General features: G+C 39.9%; 2 protein-coding genes and 1 non-coding gene across 3 annotated transcripts; all 3 read left to right on the top strand.

The window, feature by feature from the left end:
• The first annotated feature begins 3,549 nt into the window (after positions 1-3,549).
• LOC113337429 (histone H2B.3-like) lies at positions 3,550-4,254 on the top strand. The gene has a single exon (XM_026583104.1). It carries the CDS (start codon positions 3,619-3,621, stop codon positions 4,069-4,071), a length of 453 nt encoding a protein of 150 aa, XP_026438889.1. The 5' UTR covers positions 3,550-3,618; the 3' UTR covers positions 4,072-4,254.
• A 2,626-nt stretch (positions 4,255-6,880) lies between these two features.
• LOC113337438 lies at positions 6,881-9,962 on the top strand. Its single transcript, XM_026583113.1, has 5 exons — positions 6,881-9,007; positions 9,547-9,562; positions 9,682-9,707; positions 9,811-9,863; positions 9,932-9,962. The coding sequence occupies exons 1-5, from the start codon at positions 6,881-6,883 to the stop codon at positions 9,960-9,962; spliced, it is 2,253 nt and encodes a 750-aa protein (XP_026438898.1).
• On the top strand, positions 9,690-9,763 carry TRNAN-GUU. The gene has a single exon. It is a non-coding gene; the product is annotated as a tRNA-Asn (tRNA).
• Positions 9,963-24,305: the final 14,343 nt, after the last annotated feature.

Genomic DNA, 24,305 nt, shown 5'->3' with positions numbered 1-24,305 from the left:
TTGGAGTTGACAAACTACTTGCGTGAGCTAAGTCCGCGAACCCAGTCCACGAACTGGCGGAAGGTCTCTTGCCGAGATTTTTTGCTGGAGTTTGTAAACTCTGCCGGTTGCTTAAGTCCGCGAACCTAGTGTGCGAACTTAAGAAGGTTATATATCTGAAGATTATTTCTGAACTTAAACTTTAAAAATACAAAGGAATGCAGATTTCAAACCGGGGATATAAAAGTTCATGAACCGATTCAAGTGAATCAAATCATCTTTGCTTCGATTGTGTCTTGTGTAGTTACATAAAATTTCCTTGCAATTGAACAACTCTCTAACTAGTTCATTTGAGTCATTTGAACTAGTTATGGTGAAGAAGAACATGGTTGATATGAAATGCTCATATGGCTAACCTTTTGGTTAACTATTGTTGAACCAACAATGTACACGTTTGGGTATGGTTAACAAACCTAGAAGCGTGCAGTTCATTTGTGTATAACAAGCTAAGTTTTCGATCTAACGTTTGAGAAATATTAGCTTGAATCTAAATCAGGTTTTCATCTAAGGTTAATATTGATTGCTTTGTTACCAAGGAAAAACCCTGATTTGAAAGACTATATAAATGAGACATCTAGTATTGTGCAAAACTAGTCCCCACACCTTACGTGTGATACTAGTTTGCGTACTAGAGTCGGTTCTCCTTTAACATTTGGTTTTCTTCTTCGAAAACCAGGTTAACGACTTAAAGACTTCATTGGGATTCTGAAGCCAAACCGATACTACTTTTATCATAATTGTGTGATCTGATCTTGCATCTTCTATCGTACGAGTACAATCAGATTGATTGGCTTGAGATTTGATATCTCCGATAGGCAAGATATAAAAAGTAATCATAAACATCTTCGTCTCATTGTTTGTGATTCCACAACATCTTGTTTCGCTACCATACGATTAAGATTGTTGTGAGGTGATTGATTAATCTAGGCTGTTCTTCGGGAATATAAGACCGGATTATCAATTGGTTCCTGTTCACCTTGATTATTATCAAAAGACGGAACAAAAAATTTAGGGTTTTTCTGTGGGAGACAGATTGATCCTTTGATAGACTTGTCTGTGTGAGACAAATTTGTCTATTGTTAAAGCATGCGATTTTGGGTCGTAGCAACTCTTAGTTGTGGGTGAGATCAGCTAAGGGAATCAAGTGCGCAGTATCCTGCTGGGATCATAGGCGTAGGGAGTACAACTGTACCTTGGATCAGTGGGAGACTGATTGGGGTTCAACTACAGTCCAGTCCGAAGTTAGCTTGGAGTAGGCTAGTGTCCATAGCGGCTTAATACAGTGTGTGTTCAATCTGGACTAGGTCCCGGGGTTTTTCTGAATTTGCGGTTTCCTCGTTAAAAAAATTTCTGGTGTCTGTGTTATTTCAATTTCTGCATTATATTGTTTTATCTTTATAATTGAAATAATACATGTTGTGCGTTAGATCAATCAATCGGAGAATCCGACCTAACGGTTGTTGATTGATATTGATTGGCACTTGGATACTGGTCTTTGGTACCATCCAAGTTATTCCTTGTATTTGATTAGTACTCGCAGTTTCTGTTTGAGGAAATCAAGTCAAGAGAGAGATATAAACTCGTTGATATACTTTTAATTGATTGAGTCTTGTTGATTCTCTTAAAAGTATATTCGAGTTTGTCCATACAGATTGCTAAGCGAAATATTGGATGGTTTTGTTAGACCCCCGCTTTTTCAGAACCTCTTTACCATCTTTCAAATAACTGTTCTTAGCACTCACAACTAAGTCTGCATTGTTGTCAACATCCTTATACCTAGAAGAACTAGATCCGCCAGCTGAAATAACATCCACCTGTAATTCAAATAAAGTCGATTTCTTTGCACAATGTAATGCAGCGAGGCTCTAGAGCGATATGCCGGCACGAATAGGAAGTATCACTTCATTCTGTACATAGTTAACGACAATAGTAGATGGATTTAACCAGCTCCATACATTACAGATGGAAAATTTCAAATCCTCTAAAGTCGAAGATGATGTAACCAAATATCCAAAGTGATATTCCTTGTGGTATACATGAGAGTAGCAAGAAATGTCTGAATCATGACCAACGATAGACATGTTCACGTGTAAAACGCATTAGCACATAAGAAATACATTGATATGTATAATACATATTGACATGTCACGTCTTTATTGAATGAATATAGACGTCTATTATGCAGTTCATAAGATATACATATAATGTACTGTGTCTATAAGAATCGATATGTGCTATACATATTGACATGTATTGACACGTACTACAAGATCACATCAAGAAAGAGAGCATGCTATACACAGTTCGTATTAATATGTATCGTGGGATAAGTAATACATTGTATATCTTTTGATGCAGTTCATACATAATACATATTGATGTGTCACGTCTATATTGAATGAGTATGTGCTATATATGATCATATCAAAAACAAAAATAAGAACTACATTTTTGAATGAATATATGCGGTACATATTGATATGTAATGAACGTATGTTACATGATTTGTCTAATGAACAAACGTAACTCCATTACAACACTCAGATTCAAAAGAAATCAAACAAAAGATTTACTTATAAATAGTATTTCCTTATAACTAATCTCTGATATGATCATGTGTCTCAAGAAAATCAAAAAACGATGATCAAAATAAACACCAAAATTACTTAAAAAAATAACGAGCACAGAATTGAACAATGTACATCGTAGTAAAAACGAATAGTGACTAATCAACAATGAAATTGAACATAAATACATAATAGATAAGAATCTGATCATCATGATTTGAAAAACTACAAAATCAAACCTAACAATTCAGAGCAGAGAAGGTGATAATAGTAAAGGTACCTTGTTGTTATCTGAAATAAACCTAACAATTCACAGCGGGAGTAACAAAGACGATAAAAACCAGCAGCAACAGAGACAGAGAGAAACTCAGATATAAGATGAAGAAAAAAAAGAGCAAAAAATCAGAGCTCGACTGATTTTCTGGCTAGTTATATCAGTTATAGAAGGTTAAATTTAGAAGAGTTTCAGCTCGCTCGCACGTGTACTGCAGTTTTATGGACGAGAGAATAAAAAGTCTGATCCAACAACATGTTTTTGGACTAGCCATTAAAAGTTTTTGAATGCTGGCTGGACTAGCCACTAACCAGATGGTGAAAACAGGACTACCTAGTAATTCCTAGATTTTATATCGCCTCAAACTAAACCTTCTTCTTAGTTATGATGAAATATCATAGCCTTTCGTTACCTTCACAACAATCGAGGGTGGACGCCGTCGATCCTTATGAAACAAACCGCACCAATCAGAGTAGTATAGTGTCGATCCGTATGAAACAAAGTACCTTCTCTATAATCAACGGTGAATAGTGTCGATCCGTATGAAACAAAGTACCTTCACTATAATCAACGGTGAATACAGTCGATCCGTATGAAACAAATCGCACCAATCATACTCTACCAGCGCCCCTATATAAAGACCCCCACTCTCTTGTTTCAATCTCTCACCAAACAATATCTTTATTCTCTTTTCTTTCTCCAAAAAACATTTCATTTTCCCTTCAACTTTCCGATCAAATGGCGCCGAAAGTAGCAGAGAAGAAACCGGCAGAGAAAAAACCAGCAGAAAAGAAACCCGCTGAAGAAAAGAAAGCTGAGAAAACACCAGCAGCAAAGAAACCCAGAGCCGAGAAGAAATTACCAAGCAAAGATGCTTCATCAACAGATAAGAAGAAGAAGAAATCAAAGAAATCAGTTGAGACTTACAAGATCTACATCTTCAAAGTTCTAAAGCAAGTTCATCCTGATATTGGTATTTCAAGTAAAGCTATGGGTATCATGAACAGTTTCATTAATGATATCTTCGAGAAACTCGCTGCTGAATCGTCCAGATTAGCAAGGTACAACAAGAAGCCAACCATTACTTCTCGAGAGATTCAAACTGCTGTTCGTCTTGTTCTTCCTGGTGAATTGGCTAAGCATGCTGTTTCTGAGGGTACCAAAGCTGTTACTAAGTTTACTAGTTCTTAATTTCTGTTTCTGCTATTTAGGTTTTGTCTTAGTGGTTTCGATTTGGGAATTATGATTTCACATATGTAATTAGTAGTTTTATCAATCTTCGGAGTAATGTAATCAATTTCAAATCCAACATCTTGTTTGTGGAATCAAATGTCTTAAATTTTGGAAATGAATCAATTGAAACCCATTTTGAAATCTGGAATTGTTAATTTATCTGAATCTGAATTACATGTACTGCATTTTTATTTCTTTCACTGTTTCATCAAAATAGACACAAATAAATGAAAACAAAAAGTATTACAGACTTTGTTGGTGGGGTTATTTCAGCTTAGACATCCACATTTTAAGTAAAATGAAATGTGTCAATTAGTTCGGGTTGTCGTACCATATGGCCTTAGCTTATTCTTATGCCAAACTTTAGATAATCTGCAGCATTGAGTATGCAATTTTCTTGGCTTTTGTTTCTTCTCGATGCTGTGTAGAGGGTTCTATGAGATGGGGATGCATTATGGATGAGGATCCTGCTGCGAAGGTGTTTATAAGAGGTACATACATTTTCTTGCAAAATCTAATTGAAGTTGTTAAGGCACAAATTTAATCGAAAGTGTAAAGTTTCAGTGTTTTCTTTAAAGATTTGATTCACAATTCATTCACATGTAAGCTGTAATTGTTAACTTGTCAGTTTTCTGTTGTAAGTGTGTGGGCTTGCAATTCTTCTGGCTTGCTGGCATTTTGAAAAAGTAGAAAGAAACTTGGAGACTTGCTTGAGGACCATGCAATATTAGGTATTTACTGATTTTCCTTGACTTGTTAATTTGTCATAATTTGTTAGAATGCAGGGGTTTAGTCTGCTTGAGTAGCTACTTCCCCCCATGGCAGGCAGTAAATAGTTATTCTTATGCATTTTTGCCTTTTCAGTTTCACTGATAGGTTAATTACAGTTGTTGACAGAGCGTAGGTTAGTTGTATAAATTAACTCGGGCAGACATTTGGTAGCTGTGGATCTATGAAGTTGCAAGGCACTGTCTTGCACTCTCTGGTGTCTAAGGCCCCAAATTTTTGAACCAACACTTGCACTAGCTAAGCTTAGCAATCATATGTTTAATAGTATTTGAGTGTAAAACAGTTGAAAATTGTGTACTCCAAACTTAATTGTATCAGATATACTCTTGGGCGTTCTTTCATACATTAAGAGTAGGCATCGTGACCTTATTCCCATTGTTCCAGAAGAAGTTAACTTGGAGCTATGCAATGAAAACATTGTTGTTTTATGCATCTGTATACGGAAGTTCTAGAGCAGAGCACAGTATCTCAATAGGATTAATTCTTAGGAAATTTGCAGCATTAATTAAAAGCTGTGCTATCTAGCTAACACAGAATCTCAACTAGAACCTTTAAGAGCTTCATTATATCTAGCCAAACAAAAGACATGGATTTTGACTTGTTTACTTTGTCGACCTCAACTATAGCGTGTAGGGTCTTCTAAAACAATTTCCTTTCTGCATTCCCAAATAGACCAACATATATCAGTAGTGATAAGGGGGCCAGAGGTGCACTGACTCACCCACTGTAGATTATGGAATCTGTGCAGTTAGGAAGGAACCATTGGAGACCACCATTGCTTATGAAGTAGTCCCAAACCTGAGCAGAGAGTTTGCACTATGCAGTGAAAGAGGAGATGAGTAGCCGACTTACCTACAGAGCAACAAAGAAAAACCCATTTATCAACAGCTTCCCTCTCTTGTAGATGGTATCCATGGTGACTAATCACTAATAATTTGTAGTACCCTAGCCATAGAAATAACTCTATCTTGTGAGGCTGTGGCTAGACCAAACACTAAAATTAATCTTTGTGCCCGTTTTTTTTCTTCTGGATTGCTGAATGACAAGATTTGACAGTGAGTAACCCTGATCTATGTTCCATGTGATAAGTGTCTTCATCCTTTCCACTAAAAGACATCTCGACAGTGTAGTTTAAGCAAACTTGTTCTATTTTAATCTGAGTCCTGAGAAAGTCTTCTGTCAGACCCAAGTTCTAAGAGCCATCTGCATTAACAGTTGCTGTACATTTGCAAATAGTCCATTTCTTAGTTGAGGCAATCTGAGACCCAATGTTCTCAGGAAAAGCACCGAGTTACCATCTCAACTTTGATAAGGGAGTTGCCTTTAAACGGTAGCCGGTGATTTGAATTTTTTCCATAGACCACATGTATGAGCATGCTTGAGAGGTTTAGTTTCTTTATCAGAATCCGGCGAACCATATAAGCTTTCTCAACCTTTCAAATTTATCAATCCCAGCTATATATATTGCGCGGGAAAACCTTCCAATGTTCAAAGATGTTGGGTTTGGCTGCTTCCATAGAATCGTTGGGGCGGAGATTAAAGTTCAAGTTAAGCATGCAGTTATCTCTTTGATTAACCAAGAACGCGAAGGAGAAGAAATCTGTTATGATGCCAACACCACACAGTTAGTTATTTGCTATAATTAGTGTCGTAGCTTTCGTAATTAGATTAATTCCTTCCTAGTTTAGACAATCTTAAAACTCGAGTTCTTTTCTTGTTATTCAAGCTTGGAAGCTATAAATAGCCTGGTCGCTGTTTGCTTAGCACAATCAATCAATATAACAAAAGTTTAGTTTATTTAATTTTCTTCTCAGAGCTGGTGGCTGACCCTAATTCAAAGGGTTTATCCAGCTATTTCTTGTGTTTAACCATCTCTCCATTGTTAAAGGTCTAGAACCCTAGCACCTGGATCAGAGCAGGTTTAGCTCAAATCTCAAAATCGATCAATTTTTTTTAGGGTTCTTGTTTTCTGATTACAATGTCTTACACTGATAACTTGAAGAACGTGCATGAAGCGATCGCAGGGATTGCAGAGAATCTCAACGATTTGTCTGAAACTATTACCAACCTTCATGTACATAATGAGGAAGTTCAGACTAAGAAGAAGGCAGAAAAATTGTTGGTACGTGCACAAGAACGTACTGCTCTTGTCACAGAGCTTTCTACAACACTCAATAACACGATGGAAAATTCTTTACATACTGTGCTTAGGGAGTTTTTACCTCAGAGACAACAGCCTGTTGGTGTTGCACAACCTCCTCCACCACCTCCGCCACCTCCACCACCAATTCACCCTAACCATGGTCAACCACAACAGCTGCACCCTAATATCAAATTTCCAAACTTTTCTGGTGAAGACCTTGATGGCTGGATTTTCAATGCAGACCAATATATTAGTGTGTACAATACATCTGATGCTCTTAAAATTATTGTTGCCGCTGCCCATCTTAAAGGCGAGGCCAATCAATGGTTTATATGGCGAAGAACCAAAACTGAAGTCAATACGTGGGAACAGTTTTGTACTCTGGTTCGTGAAAGATTTGCTCCGCAGAAATTTGTTGATGCTCGCTTGGCTATCAGCACCATTAATCAGAAAGGTACCGTACGTGAACATATATCTGAATTTGAGCATCTCTTAAACTTTGTTGATTTTCCAGAGGATTATTTGATAAGTTGCTTCATTCGTTCTTTAAAACCTCATATTGGCACTACGGTTAAGTTATTGACACCACAAACATTACTTGAGACGTTTACCAAAGCACTTCATAAAGAAGAGGCCTATGCAGCTGTTACTAAGGCTGTCACAAGACAACCTTATCGTCCTCCTCCATTTAGGCCTGCTGCTACGGTACATCCTACTCCATATATTAAGTCATCTATACCACCAGGAGCTAGACGACTTTCCTTGGAAGAACAGAAACAAAGACGTGCCCAAGGTCTCTGCTTTAATTGTGATGAACTCTTTACACCAACTCACGTTTGTGCCAATCCCAGATTGACTATCTTAGATGTTGCTGAAATAGATGCTGAAGTTGAGGATGTTTTTGAGCAACCTGTGGACACTAACCATGCTGAAAATAATATTGAACCAGTTGAGTCTGAGGCCAAGATCACCTTACATTCTCTCTTGGGTACTCCTTTTCCTAGGACAGTGTGTATTTATGGTTTTACTAAAGGTCAAGCTTTAACAGTTCTTATCGACTCGGGTTCTACCCACAATTTTCTTCACCCAAAGGTTGCCAAACAGTGTGGTTATTCTATTTGCTCAACAGATGCTGACTTACGAGTAACAATTGGTGATGGTGGTCAGATAAGTACTCAAGGCTCTTGTTTTAATATTCCAATTCAGTTACAGGGCTATAGTTTCACTTCTGATTCTCATCTATTACCTATCAGTGGATGTGATGCCGTGTTGGGTGTTCAATTGTTACGTACGTTAGGAAAAATCTCTTGGGATTTTACAGCTTTAACTATGAAGTTCAACATTCAAGATGCTAACATTCTTTTGGTGGGAAATGACGCCTCAACTGTAATGATGATGGATAGTTCTCCCATGCAACATTTATTGAACAAGGAGCACTTTGGAATTCTGTTTCAATTATCTGAATTTAATGCATCTACAAGAGATTTAACTGCCGAACTACCACCTGATTCTTCTCCAGTTAATATTCGACCTTATAGGTACCCTCATTTTCAGAAGGCTGAGATTGAAAAAATAGTTACTGAGTTGAAGGAAGCTGGATTAATACGTACCAGTTCCAGTCCCTTTTCGTCTCCGATTTTAATGGTGCGTAAAAAGGATGGTACTTGGAGGATGTGTGTGGACTATAGGGCATTAAATAAACGTGAAGGAGAAGAAATCGATCAAATGTTGCTCAAGAATGCTTTAGAGATTTTTGTTGACATTGGAAATGAAAATGACACACAAAATATAGAATATTACGCTAATGATTTTGAAACACAGTTTTTGAACGATACAGCGGATTATTGTACTCGGAAAGCTTCAAATTGGACACGAGAAGAGTATGCGATGAAGGCCGAGGAATGTTTGAAAACGGAGAAAGATAGGGTCTCTCATTATTTGCACTCCAGTACTGAGGAGAAGGTACTGAAGATTTTCAAGATGTGCTTAATACTGCTCAGACAATTGCTTGAAAAGGAACACTACCAATAGCATGTATCTCTTAGAGATGATTGACGTTTGTTTTCTAAATTAACCAATTTTTGTTTTGCTTTGCTCAATTCTACTGTATTGTTACTGTCAGCACTTTTGCGACTCTTAATTTTTCTAATTAGAGATATGTTTACCAATCTATTGCTGCAATAACGACGACTATAGGTTACGTTAGAAACAATGATTGGGCTTTCGCCACCAATTTTGACACTGGAAAGTGAATGCAGCTATGTAAAAGATTAGCTAGATTCATCATTCATACATTACTTGGGTTGTTCTTGATAACTGTAAGATCAACCAATTTGTGATGTAACTAAATCAAGTTGTGCCCCCTTTCTTAATATTTAAACATTCTTTTCACTTCCCGGGTGCAACATGGAACTATACATTCACGTTATGCTTGAAATTCTAATGAACATATGTCTTGAACATTCATTGTTTAAACATGACCTTTTACGTTATTTCATTAGCTACAAGGGAGTGAAGGCAATTGCCATCCCAAAGCCAGTCTCGCGCTTTCCAAGATGCCAAAGATCTGTTGGAAGAATGGATGCTGTTTTTACTTTACTGTTACTTCTAATTTTAATAAATTTGTGCTTTTTTAGTCAACAAAGCTGGAATAGCTCAGCTGGTTAGAGCGTGTGGCTGTTAACCACAAGGTCACAGGTTCAATCCCTGTTTCTAGCGTTACTTTTTCTTTTCGATACTTATTTGTATTGTTTAATACTTAATAGCCTGAAACTGTTTTTGTTTATGAATGCAAGCAAAACTTTGAAAGATCCGCAATGTTAGTCACACAATGTGACTGTATGTTAATCTGTGTTGTTCTTTCCTTTGCCTTTTGCTGTTTTGCAGCTTTGCTTGTGAGTCTATGACTACTGACTAGAGGCTGACTAGTTGTCGACTTCATTCACTGGATGCAATATAACTGAAACCCATTTGTAATACATGGGCCTAAGACCGAAGCTATCGACGCCACCGCCTAAATGTGTCGAGCTCTATGAGCTCATGCATGATGAAGTGAAGCTGAAGAAAATGTGCCCTCTATGAACTCAACTATTTTTATTTAAATTGGGATCTGATTTTCTCCTAGTTTTTTTTTCTTCTTTTCTTTCCCTGTACTTCTGATTTTCTTTCCTTCTCTGTTTCCTCTTCTTCTGTAATATTACTCCTTGTAGATGAGGGCCAAGAAAAATGATCCAGTGATGCTCTACATAATTTTTCAAGCTATAACTAGATTCGAGTTTGCACATACATTTTGCTGTTAAGGTCAGAATTTGTTGCAGCAGAAGCATTTTTATTGTTTCTGTTGCTGGTTTCATAAGTGTCTACGTATGTACACTGGCCATTTTTATTTAAGGAAACATTTTTTTTAATTTCCTGCTAACTGGATCAATTGGACACTGGCCATTTACCGTGGCAATTAGGTATGCCTAAAAGTAACAACAGCTCAGCCAAGCGTGAGTTCTCTCACTTAATTATTGAGCCGTTGTTTAGCCCAGAATGGTTCGAGTACCAAGGAAAACTGTGGAAGTTAGGAGCAACAATCCGGAACTGCAACGGTGCCACCAAGGCTCAGTTCCGTTCAGAAGTTGAACGTGTCAAGGTTGGGGATACAGTCCCTCGGGTGTGCATACTCTTTTAGCCCTCTTCGGTTTAGGAGCATGGCTAGCCCTCCTCGGTTTAGGAAGCCTGGCTATTCTATCGAAAAAGGAATGTCATTCTAAATAGGACCCCCCTTCCTTCCCTATAAAAGCAAGTTGGTGGCCCGAAGTTTTTCTCATCAGTGTTCTTTTATTATCATCTGTCTTCGGTCTCTTTTTAAAATTCATTCTTAGTCTTTGGAGTTGAGGTATCTTGTGCTCAATGGACAAGATGGCGCTAGATAAGCTCGAAGAAGGATGGGCAATAGTGCAGACGGGGATTACAAAGCTGATTAATATTATTGAAGGTGTTCCTGAATCACCAATGGTGTGAACATAGAAATAACGATGGCATCCATGTGTTCACAAACAATGTTCGCACTTACTCATGTACGTATAAAAGAGAGCAAATCATTAGTAAAACTACATTAAAATGATGACTCTTCGACTCAGAGCCTTCGGGCTCGTCCTTGTCTAGTCATGTGAGAATAATTTAGTTATTCATACGTTCGAGAAGTATTGTAAATCAAAGCATAATAATCGAGACAGAAAGTAAGGTGCTGAATGTAAATAAGACGATGATTTACGTGGTTCAACACTAAGGCCTACATCCACGGGGTTTGTATTTCACTATGTATTCAGTAGCTACAAGGATAGTCAAATGACTCTGTGTGAACAACGAAGCTAACGGGGAAATAGAGCTCATACTTACTCTTCCTATTTCTCTCTCCTAATATCTTCTTTATCTCACTAAAAACCGGTCGACCCCTTCTCTCTCAGTGGAGAGTGGTATTTATAGGGATAGAACATGGGCTCCACTATCTGGGACATCTGTAACCTTATCTTCTTGTTCTTTGTGCTGCTCCCGCTGCTATCTTCGTTCTAAACCGATGCCTCCAACGGTCTCGTGAGGTAACGATGGGTCACCTCTTTCTCCTCCACAGGTTAGTTGACAAGTACTCTATGTTTAGAGTGTTTAATGCGGGTGGTTGGGCCGCCTGCATGCGCCAGACGAATGTCTGGTTCCCCTGTCACATCCTCGTCAGTGAGACCAATCTTCACCATTGATCTCGCATCTTCCTCGAGATGGAATAAAGCAGATGTCTGGGTATTCTTCAATACTTCACGGTTGCTCGTTCTTTCAGTGCCCCTTGATTCTTAGCCATCAGATGAATTCGCTGATGATCATATGTAGATGACATACGCCTCTTGGGTGTTGAGACGTGGCATCATGCCTTGATGTCCCAAGCTGCGTGCCCTCAACGTGTAAATCTTCTGACACGTGGCGAGTGATGAATTGTGTGTATACAATTTGCCCCTATTCTTCTGATTTGGATGTTAGTCAAAGTCAGAAGAAAGCTGTCTTCTCACCTTCTTCATCTCTCCATAATAACCTCCCCTAGATTTTAGGGAACGTTTCCCACTTTTTGCAATAACTCCTTTCTTGAATCATGGGACGGTTTTATTACCTTTGGTGCTATAAATAGGAGAGAAGGCTTCATTAGAATGAATTTTATTCCTTCTTCTCTTGTCAGTTCATAATTCTTCATTCTCGGAAACTCTTCATTCTTTTCTTTTGTTCTTTAGCTATTAACTTCTGTTGGTGCTGTAAGATTCTTTGCGTTCCACTGCTGTTGCTACTCCTCAGGTGTTTGCGGACCATTCCCATCATCTTCTCAATACTTCTGATCCAGGTATGAAGTTCTTCCAACTATTATTCATTCTTGATTGATTTTCTTTTTCTGCTACTGTACCTGGGTTTCGTGATGAAGAGCATATATATAAAAGTACATATACTTGCACCTGTCCTTTATCACGAAACCTATGGATTCCTTGTTGATCAGTAAAACCTGTTTCTGTTGGTCACCACGGGATTAGGGTTCCTCGATTTTGTGGATTTCAGGGTTCTTAGGTTTTATTGGGTTACTTATCTCTGAGTTTCCGACGATACTTCTGGTGCAATACTCAAGTCTACAAAATTTTGTTTTATGAACTTCATTACATTCTTTATTTAATCTTCATCTTGTTTGCAGATATGGCTGATCGTCATCAGGCTCCATATCAGACTCCACCATCGAGCCCTTATAGATCTCCTCCATCCAAGAGTCCTGATGTATCTCCGCCGAAGGGTGGTCCACCTAGATATTCCCATCAAGATCCCCGTGCTCAGAAGACTTCGTCAGCGTCTGGTCCCCGAGCTTCATCTACCCAGAGGGGGATCCACCGAGGGGTTTTCAGGGTTCCCGATATGCTGTTAACCGCCCTCAAGCTTCTCAACGTGCTGAACCGATGAGTGTGCCATCTCCTACTCCTCAACGTTCTGAGCCGCTAGATGTACATCCTCTTCGTTCTGTTTCCCTTGCTATGAAGTCTTCTCAGAAGTCTACGGTCCCACCATCTACTGCTCCGATGAAGGGGAAATCTTCCAAAGGTGCTGCGCCGAAGGCTGACCTATCGAGAAATCTGCCAACTAAGAGGAAAGATTCAGATATGAGTCCCCCGAAGAGGCCGTAGTCGGGTAAAGCCGATGAGTCTGATGCTTCCCCGGCTATATGAAGCGTCACAGTTGGTAAGAAGAAGGTTACTTTTAAACACATAGATCTCGAGGCGTTCAAGGTAAAGCACGAGCTCGAAGCCTTCGACGTTAAGTTTTATGCTCCCGATGATGATCTCACTTATGACTTGTTAAGAATCATAAGTATGATGACTTTCATCTGCTGACAACCGTGGGGGCTTTCGAAGCTGGCCTTATGTTTCCCTTGTATAAGTCCGGTGACTCCTTTTATTATGACGTCTTGGCTCATCGTGAGGTCTCTACTCCACACACTCACTGTCGCTCGGTGGTACAACTGACTGGGAATTATCTTCGGTCACTTAAGGAGTGCTACCTTCGGAGTAAAAAGGAGACAACGATGACCTGCTACGTTCCCAACCCGGCTGAGAGAAGTTGGTATACTCCTGAAAATTTTAATGCTTCCTTTGGTGACTACGTTAATAGTAGAAATCGTAGGCCATGGAGTGTTGGTCTTCATATTATTCCTGCTTCACAGGGTGAGGTTTGTCTTCTGAGTGAGGTGAGTGACTCGAAGCTCCGCTACATCCCTGGTACTGAAGGAACTTCTCATCGAAAACTTTTCCCTGCTCGTGAGCGGCTCAAGCGTGATCATGACTATGATAGGCACACCACCGTTATTGAGGTCGTTGGTCCTTGGGCTTATGGCTGAGTACCTGGTCAGCATGGGTGGCGCCCTGTTGCTGGTAGTCAACCTCGTGGTAGTGCTCCAGCTCGTTATGGTAACTTCTGCCCTTGGCAGTTAAATTTTGATGGTATGAACTTTGAGTATGCCTTCGATGCTGCTGATGTAGACGAAGAGGAAAGTTCCGATGCTACCCTCCCTCCGAAGGATGTTGCTAATGTCAGGGTATGACTTTTTGCGAGATTGTAATGTGTATATTTTCCCCTTTTATTCTTAGTTTGATTTGATCAGAGTATGGGAACAATTGCCCTCGTTTGTAATTCATTGGTTAGGATAGTTGCCTTCGTGATAACACCATACCATGTTTTTAGATAACGAAGAAGAAAAAGATAGGTCCGGTTCAATCTTCCACCACTGCTGTTGAGGAGACTGAAGTTCCTAATGAGGTTACCAGCCCCGTGAACGATGAACTTGTCGAGGAGGAGGAAGAAGCTACCGATGATGAGGAGCTTACATAGACTCCTCCTCACAATCACGAAGATGACGAGAAAGAGATTTCCTCTGGCGGTCAAGGAAATATCGGCGGTGGGGCTATCGAAGAAGAGATTGCCCCTGGAGATCAAAGAGATATTCCCGCTGACGAACATACATTCCCCCTCCAAATCAGAGGAACGAAGGTGCTGATCTTCAATCAACGATCCCTACTGGGTTGGGTCAAGAATTCTCTTTTGGCAAGATCTATTCTTATGGTGGAAAAGATGACCTCGGCGCTGCTATGGGGATGACTTCAGACTTCTCTTTGGTTTCTCCGAACGATGAGTGGAACGTTCTTGGCGAGACCGGTGGAGAAAAAACAACTGAGATGGAAGAGGCTTTGTTGGTGAAGACGCTGATGCCCTTGGTAACAATGAAACCCAGGCTAAGAGAAATTCTGATGCTAGAAAGAAAGCTGCTGTTAGTGAGGATTCCGCCGAGGCATCTTCAGAGGGTTTTGAGAGGGCCATGATGCACGATGGTGATGATGCTACACTTGAGTGGATGATGAAGAAGAATTTGATGTTCGTGCCTAACCCTGCTCCGGTGATTCCTGGTGAGAAGAGTTCTGATACTTTCACTCGTCAGAAGATGCAATTAACGTCCTATGATGAGATACTTCCACTAGTATTTTAGTCGATCCTCTGTCTTCTGTTGATGATATGATGGCAATTGCCGATGGGTACCAATATGGTTTCCCTCAGCAGCGGATTCTTGAGGTAAAACATCGAAAATTCCCTCTGAGCCGAATGATCTAGTGTTGTGGATATGTTCGTGCCTAACTCCTATAATTATTGTTTCAGATGATGAGAAGCGAACACTGTAATCATACCTTGTACCAGTTCTTCAAGTAAAAGGCCCTTAAGTTGGAGGCAAAGCTTCGTCACAGAGAAGGTGAGTTGACCGCTGCTGAGGTGCTCATCGCTGCTAAGGACAAGGAGATTTTGGATCTGAAGAATCGGCTGAAAGGGAAAGAGCGACTTGGTGCTGACGAGGAGAATCTTCGTACTGATCTTGCACTTGTTCGTAGTGATTTGGAAAAGGCTCGTAGTGAGGCTTCGTCTTCCAAAGGTTCGTTTTCTTCCTTAGCACTCTTCTTCGTCTCTCCCTTTTGTCTTCCTAGTGTTATGTATGAGTCTCCCGACCCTATCTTCAACGGGTGATGTCAGAGATTTAATATGGATTCGAAGTGAGAGGACTCGTCATGCTTCTCGAATTCAGGAATTAGTAACGAAGATTAAAGGTGAAGCTGAGAAGTGGAACGCTCGAGACGATGAGCATAACGAACTGGCAACACGACATCGAGAAAGGCGGGAGCAAATGGTCGATATGAAAAATAAATTTAACTCCGATCGTCGCTTATTTAACGGTGCTTTATTGTGGACTTGTTAAAATCTTCGTGAGGCCCGTGAGAATGTTTCTTGTTTGTAAGCTAAGGTAGAAAACTTGTAAGAAGAGTTGTATCAAGCTCCATCCTCCCATGATCCTGAAGTCCAGGGATATATACAACGACTTGTTCGAGAGAGAGATGATGCCAGAGCTGAGGCTCACGCACTTAGTAATGCTTTGACCGCTTCTCGGGCCGGTGTTGCTCGTTTAGTGGATTCTGAGAATGATCTTGAAGTTAATATGTACATGCTTACTAAGGGTATAGAAAAAATGAATAACTAAATCAATCATCTTCGTCATTTAGACTCCATGAAACAGGTAGAGTTGGATGAGTGTCAGTTTGCTCTTACTACTATTCGGTTGGATTATAAGAAATTTTCAGAGGAGTATGATTTTCTTGACGAAGCCCATGATGCTGTAGTTAATGAACATGAGATAGCTTCGGCTAGAGTCAAAGGTATACATTTATTGAGTTATGAGTGATTCTGTGATTCTGGCCTTCTAACCCTTTTGTGTTTTCTTTTTCAGTGCTCGAGGGACATCTTAACCTTGCAAATGAGAAGCTTGAAAATGCTCAATCTTCCCTAGTGTACAAGGAGGGTCAAACCAAGTATTTCGAAGGGTTAGATGGATCTAGGGATGCAACGGAGAAGGAAGCAGCCTAGGAGGTGGCCCGCTTGACATCTTTGTTGTCGCAATCGGAGCTCAAGGCTACCGTTATTACTCATAAGGCTCGTTGTCAGCTGGCCGAGGAGATTAACAAGACTTTAACCAAGATCGAAGAGAACCTTCTGACGGACTATAATATTGTTAAGAAATATCCTCGTTGTCCTATGACTGAGCTCTTATCTTGCTCTTCAGGTCCTTCTTCGGGGGGAAGCGTTCCTTCGTCTCAACCGAAGAATTCTGTTGATCGCGCCGAGCTTTCCGAGGGGAAGTAAACTTCTGTATTTTTTATAGAAAGTTGATTACTTGGTTTTGGGCCATTTTTTGTGTATCTTGTTTTACTTTTGTTTATCCCTAGCTTAACTTCCCGAGCTTGTAATCAACTTTTCTGGAATGGATCATCGTTTATTTGGATATGTACAACTTTTCTTTACCTGCATCCTTAATTTATTTATTATTTAGGAAATGAGTAAGTAAATATTCAAAATTAGATAGTAAAAAGTGTTTGACGGCAGTAACGAAGGTATGCACCTTTGTTATTGACTTTGGACCCGTCACCCCGCTGGCTAACCCTTGGCCAGAGGATCACCAAACGGTGGGGGTCGATGCAGCGTTCCCGGATATGTGATGCGTTATCAAAAATATTTACAAGTACCCATTTCGCTGAACCGCTGCCTTGTTGATCGTTTGGGTATCTCTTTCTGCTGGAAGCCTTCCCCATGGTCGTACACTTATAGACGCTGATAGGAGAGTCCCGAGAGATTGTACATTGATACTTTCCCCAATAAAGTTATTTTTGCAATTTTTTTTGTTCAATTGATGATCTGAGGTCTGCTATTCCTCGTCCAGAGATAGAAACACGTCGAGCGGGTACGCTGTCTTCTTCTTTTGGTACTCTTCACGCAGGTGCAAAACTGCGCTGCTTTACGGATAATATGGCTTGAGGTATTTAGCGTTCCATGGGTGTCTGAGGACTTCTCCTTTCAGATTATGCAGGTAGTAAGATCCATTCCCGGCGATGTCATGTATTATAAACGGTCCTCCCCATGATGGTGCTAACTTGCCCCACTTTTTCTCTCGTTGGTATTGTGGCATGGTTCTCAGCACATACTGTCCTTCTACAAAGTTCCTAAGCTTAACTTTCTTGTTGTATTCTCTGGATAGCCTTCGTTGGTAGTTTTCTATCCTTTGTAATGTTGTATCCCTCCTTTCTTCTAGATCATCGAGCCTTTCCAGCATCATATCCGCTGTGAGATTCTTCTCCCAGGCTTCGGTTTTTGTGGTTGGCATGATGATTTCTTTCGGGATGTCTGCTTTGGCTCCGTAAGTGAGGAGGAACGGTGATTCACCTGTGGCGGATCTTCGTGTTATTCGGTACCCCCATATCACGTGTGTAATTGTTCACACCATCATCCCTTGTGTTCGTCCAATTGTTTCTTGAGAATAAGACCAAGAGTCTTATTCGTAGTCTCTGCCTGACCGTTACTCTGGGGGTAAATGGGGGTTGATTTGTTCTTCCTGATTTTGAAAGTATCGAAGAGCATATCTATGTTTTTCCCTTGTAATTGCTTGCCATTGTCAGAGACAATTTTTGCGGGGATGCCAAACCTGCAAATGATGTTCTGAAAGTTGAATGTGAATACATCCGCGTCTCGGATTCTATCTATGGATTTGGCGTCCACCCACTTGCTGAAGTAGTCTTTGGCTATGATCAAGAATCGCCTTTTTCCTGACCCTTCGATCAGGGGGGATACGATGTCTACGCCCCATTTTGAAAATGTCCAAGGACTATCTACAAAATTCAGCTTTGTTGCAGGAGCATGAATCTTCTTAGCAAACCGTTGGCATTCTTCGCATCTTCTGGACATCCTAGCGGCATCTCGAATCATCTGTGGCCAATAGTATCCCTGCATTTTTGATTTATCCTCCAGTGATCTCATTCCACTGTGGTTACTTGCGTTCTCATAATGGATATCTTTCAAAATACGATGCCCTCCTATCTTGATAGACATCGTAGTAGTGGTCCGGGGAACGATTTTTTGTACAATACTCCACCACGAAGATCGTATCTCCCTGCCTTTGATTGTATCTTTCTGGCTTGCTTCAAGTCCGTAGGTAGCGTACCTTCTTCAAGGTAAAGGTGAATCTCGGTTCTCCAGTCTTCTTCGTTGATGAAGTCCTCATATTCGTTCTCCCTTGTCATGATGTCATCTTCGATGAAGTCCTCAGCAATATCCTCTCCCATATCGTCGTCCCCAATGTCCTCCCCTACATCGTCTTCAAGATTTGTAGCGAAGGACTGTTGTGGGGTGATCGAAGGTTCATATACTCTTGTCATTTTTATGGCTTTAACATTCTCATATTTCAGCATGGATGATATGAATGCCAAAGCGTCGGCATGCCTGAGATCTTTTCTGTACAGGTGTCGGAATTTGATGCTTGGTATTTGTGAGGCTAAGGTTTGGACCAAAGCCATGTACGCGGAGAGGATGTCGTCGTAGACATTGTATTCTAGTCCTATCTGTCGTATGACCAGTTGTGAATCACTTGTCAGGCGTACATCGGTTATTTTCATTTCTATTATTAAACGTAGAGCATGTACCACAGGTTCGTATTCTACGATGTTGTTGGTATACCCCTTGAATTCTAACCTCAGCGCGTGTACGATCCTTTCTCCGGTGGGGGTAGTGATTACGATGCCTATGCCCGCACCTTCCATATTCCTTGATCCTTCAATGAAGACCTCCCATCGTCTTTGTCTTGTGGGATCGAGAACATCAACTGGATCTTTCCCATCCTCTGCTTATGGTATGCCCCTTACTTCCTTATCGTTGTCCAGGGGTAAATATGCTAAAAAATCCGCCATGACTTGCGATTTTTGTGAATGCTGGATCTCATGGATGATGTTGAACTGATCGAGATGAGTATTCCATTTTGCTATCCTTCCTACTTTCCCAGTGCTCTTGAGAACAACCTCCAACGGTGCTTTGCACGGAACACAAATATAGTGAGTCATAAAATAGGTTCTTAGCTTTTGGGTTGCCCATACTAGTGCCAAGATGAGCTGCTCGATCTTCGTATAATTTCTTTCTGCCGTGTTGAGGGTCTTGCTGACGTAATAAATTGGCTGCTCTATCTACGTATTCATCTTGACCAATACTGCGTTGACTGCATCCTCTGTCGCTGCTATGTAGAGAGCCAAAACCTCATCAGGATCAGGTTTTTGCAGGATCAAGATCGTGGCTAGATATTCTTTGATCTTATGGAAAGCTTCTTCGCATTCTACGGTCCATTCGAACTTGCTTCCCTTTTTGAAGATGTTAAAGAAATGTTTGCATTTGTCCGATGACCTGGCGATGAATCTACCCAAAGCCGCTAAGGATCTGTTGAGTTTTTGGACTTCTTTCAGGTTCTTCGGGGATGGCATTTCTACGATGGCCTGGATCTTGGCGGGATCCACTTCGATGCCCCTCTTCGTTACTAGGTATCCGAGGAACTTCCTTGAGGTGACGCCGAATGTGCATTTTTCCGGATTTACTTTCATGTTGTGCTTCCTCATCGCTTCAAAGATATCCCTCAGGTCTGGATGGTGGTCCTTGCGCAACTTACTTTTGACAAGCATATCGTCATCATAGACTTCTAGGGTGTTCCCGATCCAAGGCTTGAAGATAGCATCAACCATCCTCTGTATGTTGCCCCTGCATTTCTAAGTCCGAAGGGCATCCTTGTGTAACAATAGAGGCCGTGCGGGGTGTAGAATGTTGTATGTTGTTGATCTTCTTCTGCCAGGGCTACTTGGTTGTAGCAAGAATATCCATCCATGAATGACAGTTCTTCGTATCCTTCGACGGCTTCCACCAGTTGATCGATGCTTGGGAGCGTGTAACTGTCCTTCGGACATGCCTTATTGAGATTGGTGAAATCGATGCATATTCTTACTCCTCCATTCTTCTTTGGCACTATGACCATGCTCGATATCTGATAGCTCAGGAATTAAACCTAAAACTATGGTTATATTTACACCTGCAAGTGCACAGGATCTCAAGTAGAAAGTGAATAAGCAGGGGTTTGTCCACATGGACTTGGAGGGAGATGGTGTTGTTTTCTAAATCTTTCTAGTGACAGTAACTAAAAGCACTAGGGCATTTGAATCCACCCAATAATCCTAAGCTAAGGCAATACCTATTCAACTTATGTTCTTGTTCCTTTCCAGGGAAGGATAAAATGGATAATATGCCAACCATTCTCACTAACTCACCCCTAGCATAAACTGTCTTCTTACAGTACAGCCTATCACAGGTTCATTTGATCAATTTAGTTAACTATCATCCCTAACAGGATAAAATGGATAATAATTCTAGCTATGTTATCTAATTCACTCCTAGCATGAACTGTCTTCTCACAGTACAACTCATCACAAGTGCATTTGAATGCTTTATCTAGTAATCATCCTACAACAGTGAACATCATAAGAACATTAAATTGAACAAAAACTTTCTCAACATATGACTAAGGGTTTCATCTACACCCTAGCAAGAGTAATTAGAACACACTAGACATGGTGAACAAATATAATTGAAATTACTGAATTTGAAATTAAACAAGAAGTAACAGTAGAGAGCACTGGCTAGTCCAGGCCTCTAAGGTGGTGCTCTGGCTAATCCAGGCATAACCCAATTCGTCACCCAAGCATTCAATTTATACATGCAAGCTCAAAAAATCAAAAACCCCCAAATCAGTGAAACTAGGGTTTCACCAAATACGAAATTCACTCACCTAACTCTCTGATTTCTTCTTCTATTTCGTCGACCCATGCTTCCATATCTTCTTCTCTATCTTCCCATACCTTTGATTTCTTCTCTAACTAACCTATATCATCAACCCCTAAAACTAGGGTTTCAGAGAGAAAGAAAGATCGAGAGGTTGATGTAATAGGTAGGTAGAGTGATGGGTTTGGTTGTTATACGTGATGATGGCTCGAGTGGTGGTGGTTGTGGCAGTTGAGAAAGGTGGAGGTGATGATGGTGGTGCGACAGGGTATGGTGGTGTTGCAGAGGGTGAGGGAGAAGATGGAGTCGATGGGGTTTGAGGAAGGGGATGTTTGTTTTGCGGGTATAGGTATTTGGTTGTTTGGGTGTTGAGCAGGCTCATCAAATCTTGATGTTTCGCGAAGCTGAGCCGTGTGATGCGGAAATGATAGATCGATCTAACGGCGAGATGGAAGGGAGCAAGGAGCGACCGTTGGATGCTGAAGTACAACGAAGCTGACGGCTCAAGATGGAGTTAGGTGCTGTAGTGTTAGACAGGAGCTTCAGACTTTGATGACTGGCGATGCTGCGACCGTAAGATGCTGAGATGATCCAATCTGATGGCTAGAAAGGGAAACGGGTATGGATATATGAAATGGATTTGGGTGAGGGTTTTGGGCCTTGGGTATGCCAAGCCCATATCTTCTTTAAGAACAATTCTTCCTCTTCAATCCCACTTCTAGCCTTTTGATCTTGTGCACAACATTCTTCTCGGATTCCTTGTGTAATTCCTCCCGGCTTTTCACCGCTTTTCTGCTCTTTTCCGCTCCGCTATTCATCCAAACTTTATTTATTACCTAAAAATGCAAAATTAATTAATAAAAATATTTATTCTTGAAAACAAAGAAAATACAGAATATGGGATAAAATGTAGAATTAATGCACAAAAGATGAGTTAAATGCCAAGAAAAATATATAGAAATATGCACTTTTTAGCACTCATCAAATACCCCCAAACCTGAATTTTACTTGTCCTCAAGTAAAACAAAACTAAGGAAATCCTACCTATACCACTGTCGCTGGTCTCTCGAATGCATTTAGCGTATGCACTAAGCCTTTTAAATCACTAAGTTTCCCTAGTGGACGAGTGAAGTCTCGTGAAGGTTTGCTTAGAACGTACCTACAAAGTTCTAGGTCAAAATATAAGCTCAGATTCCATCAAATGTGACATGTGCAAGACAGTTTAAGCTCACAGCAAAATGGAGATGTCAATCTAGCTATCAAAGGCACAATCCTAGCACTGATAACAAAAAAAAAACATGTGATAAGAGTGTAAAGTGTATCTACACATGTGTAAAGAAAGATCTGAAGTTATGACTACTAATCACCAAGAGATAGTTTCTCAGGCTAAGAACCAAGGTCGAAATCTAGCTAGCTGTCCGGACTTTACGAGAATTGTGAATGAGTTGGAGGTATTTCACAATTACTCGCGTTGTACATCAATGGCATACACCCTTCCTTGCTTATTACAATAAAACACAAAAGATGACTCTTTTCATGACTCTTATTTACATTGACTACTCTCTTTTATTTTTGGAACAAGAGAGAATGGAATTGATAAATACTTGATTTTTTTTTTTTTTGTATTTTTCTGAATATATACATCGTTTTTTTTTTTTTTTTTGAATAAGGAAACACTTTTGATACATATACAAAAGGAAATAAAAGATTACATGACACTTTGCAAGAGGTAGCCCTTTTTGATGCACCCAGTTAAATTCGATGGTTGTCTTTCTTAATGTAACATGGTTGTCTTTCTTAATGTAACCTCCACCTTCTATCCCAACCAACCAAAGAACAAGCTAGTCAAGTTTCGTTCAGTATTCTAAAGTGATTGGCAATCGTGACTTCCTATCAAACACCTTGAAGATCGAGGCTATACATGTATTGGTAGATCGTGCGCGTGCAAATTTCTTATCACTATGTGAATTGTGCTAGAATCAGGGTGCCTAAATATCTAGACTAAGACTCCTAATAATTACATATTTGCACAAGAGTCAACATTTCAAGGTAAATGAGCTCCATTTTTATGTTTTTTTCAATTTTTTATTTTTTATTTTGATTTTTCGTTTTTTTTTTTTTCAAAAAGAAGGAGTTCTTGTTTTCAATTATGGCATATTATCAAAGTATCTACTTTTCACCCCCAAACCTAAACTAAACATTGTCCTCAATGTTTCAAAATATGAACAAAATTATAATACAACATATGAAGAGGATCATGTTGAGTAGAGAAAAGGAAAGAGAATACCCGATTTCGGCGAAAGCAATATTAGAACTCCGTTATTCAAGGCAAGAATCCAACATATGTCAGCCGAGATCATATTGGATTAGCAAAATATATACGAAAGGAACAAAAGGGTTTTAAGAAATTTTATCTACTGGATTATATACAAAAAATTCACCATACACTAACAATCTAAAGAGTTGAGGATCAACCCAAAAGAAAAAGTGTAGAGACATAGAAAGTTTCAAAACACTAAAATTGGACTTAAATGGGAGTGAGAGTGAAAAACCGAATGAATCACCCCTAAACCTAAATTGTTCAACAGATTTACTTTTAAGCACAAAATCTTTTAATTTTAGGGGTTCAGGATTCAAAAGGTCTAACTCATAATGGACTGTTTTCGGGATGTGCAAAGAAATGCATTCCAACTGTGGCTCTTTAAAAGTGTTATATTTTGAAGCAAAATAGTCCAAGAGGACTTGGGAGGCACACAATTCCAATCCTAGATTGGGAATTTTCAGAAAAGTCGGTTTAAAATTTTTGTTGCAAACCAAATCTAGGTTGGGTGGAATAATCTCGATTTGAGATTTAGGTAAGAAAGTGGGTACATCTAAATTATTTTCATGGGTACGATCAATAGTACCAACACATACTTTTCCTAAATCAGAAACATGTAAAACATGCTCACATTCATCGAACAAAACATCAAGACCTAAATCAGTATCATGATTGTTCGAAGTACTCAAATCATCACCGGAAGAAATAACA

Source organism: Papaver somniferum, unplaced genomic scaffold, assembly GCF_003573695.1.
Source record: "Papaver somniferum cultivar HN1 unplaced genomic scaffold, ASM357369v1 unplaced-scaffold_16, whole genome shotgun sequence".
In the NCBI taxonomy this organism is placed as follows: Eukaryota; Viridiplantae; Streptophyta; class Magnoliopsida; order Ranunculales; family Papaveraceae; genus Papaver; species Papaver somniferum.
This window is presented reverse-complemented; position numbering and strand designations above follow the sequence as displayed.

What these genes read in the sequence shown, in the direction of transcription:
- LOC113337438 (XM_026583113.1), top strand. Translation starts at nt 6,881, where the DNA reads ATGTCTTACACTGATAACTTGAAGAACGTGCATGAAGCGATCGCAGGG. An exon ending in AAGCTGGAATAGCTCAGCTG is followed by an intron (nt 9,708 to 9,810) that starts GTTAGAGCGTGT and finishes AATACTTAATAG; the next exon opens with CCTGAAACTGTTTTTGTTTA. An exon ending in AACTTTGAAAGATCCGCAAT is followed by an intron (nt 9,864 to 9,931) that starts GTTAGTCACACA and finishes GCTGTTTTGCAG; the next exon opens with CTTTGCTTGTGAGTCTATGA.
- LOC113337429 (XM_026583104.1), top strand. Translation starts at nt 3,619, where the DNA reads ATGGCGCCGAAAGTAGCAGAGAAGAAACCGGCAGAGAAAAAACCAGCA.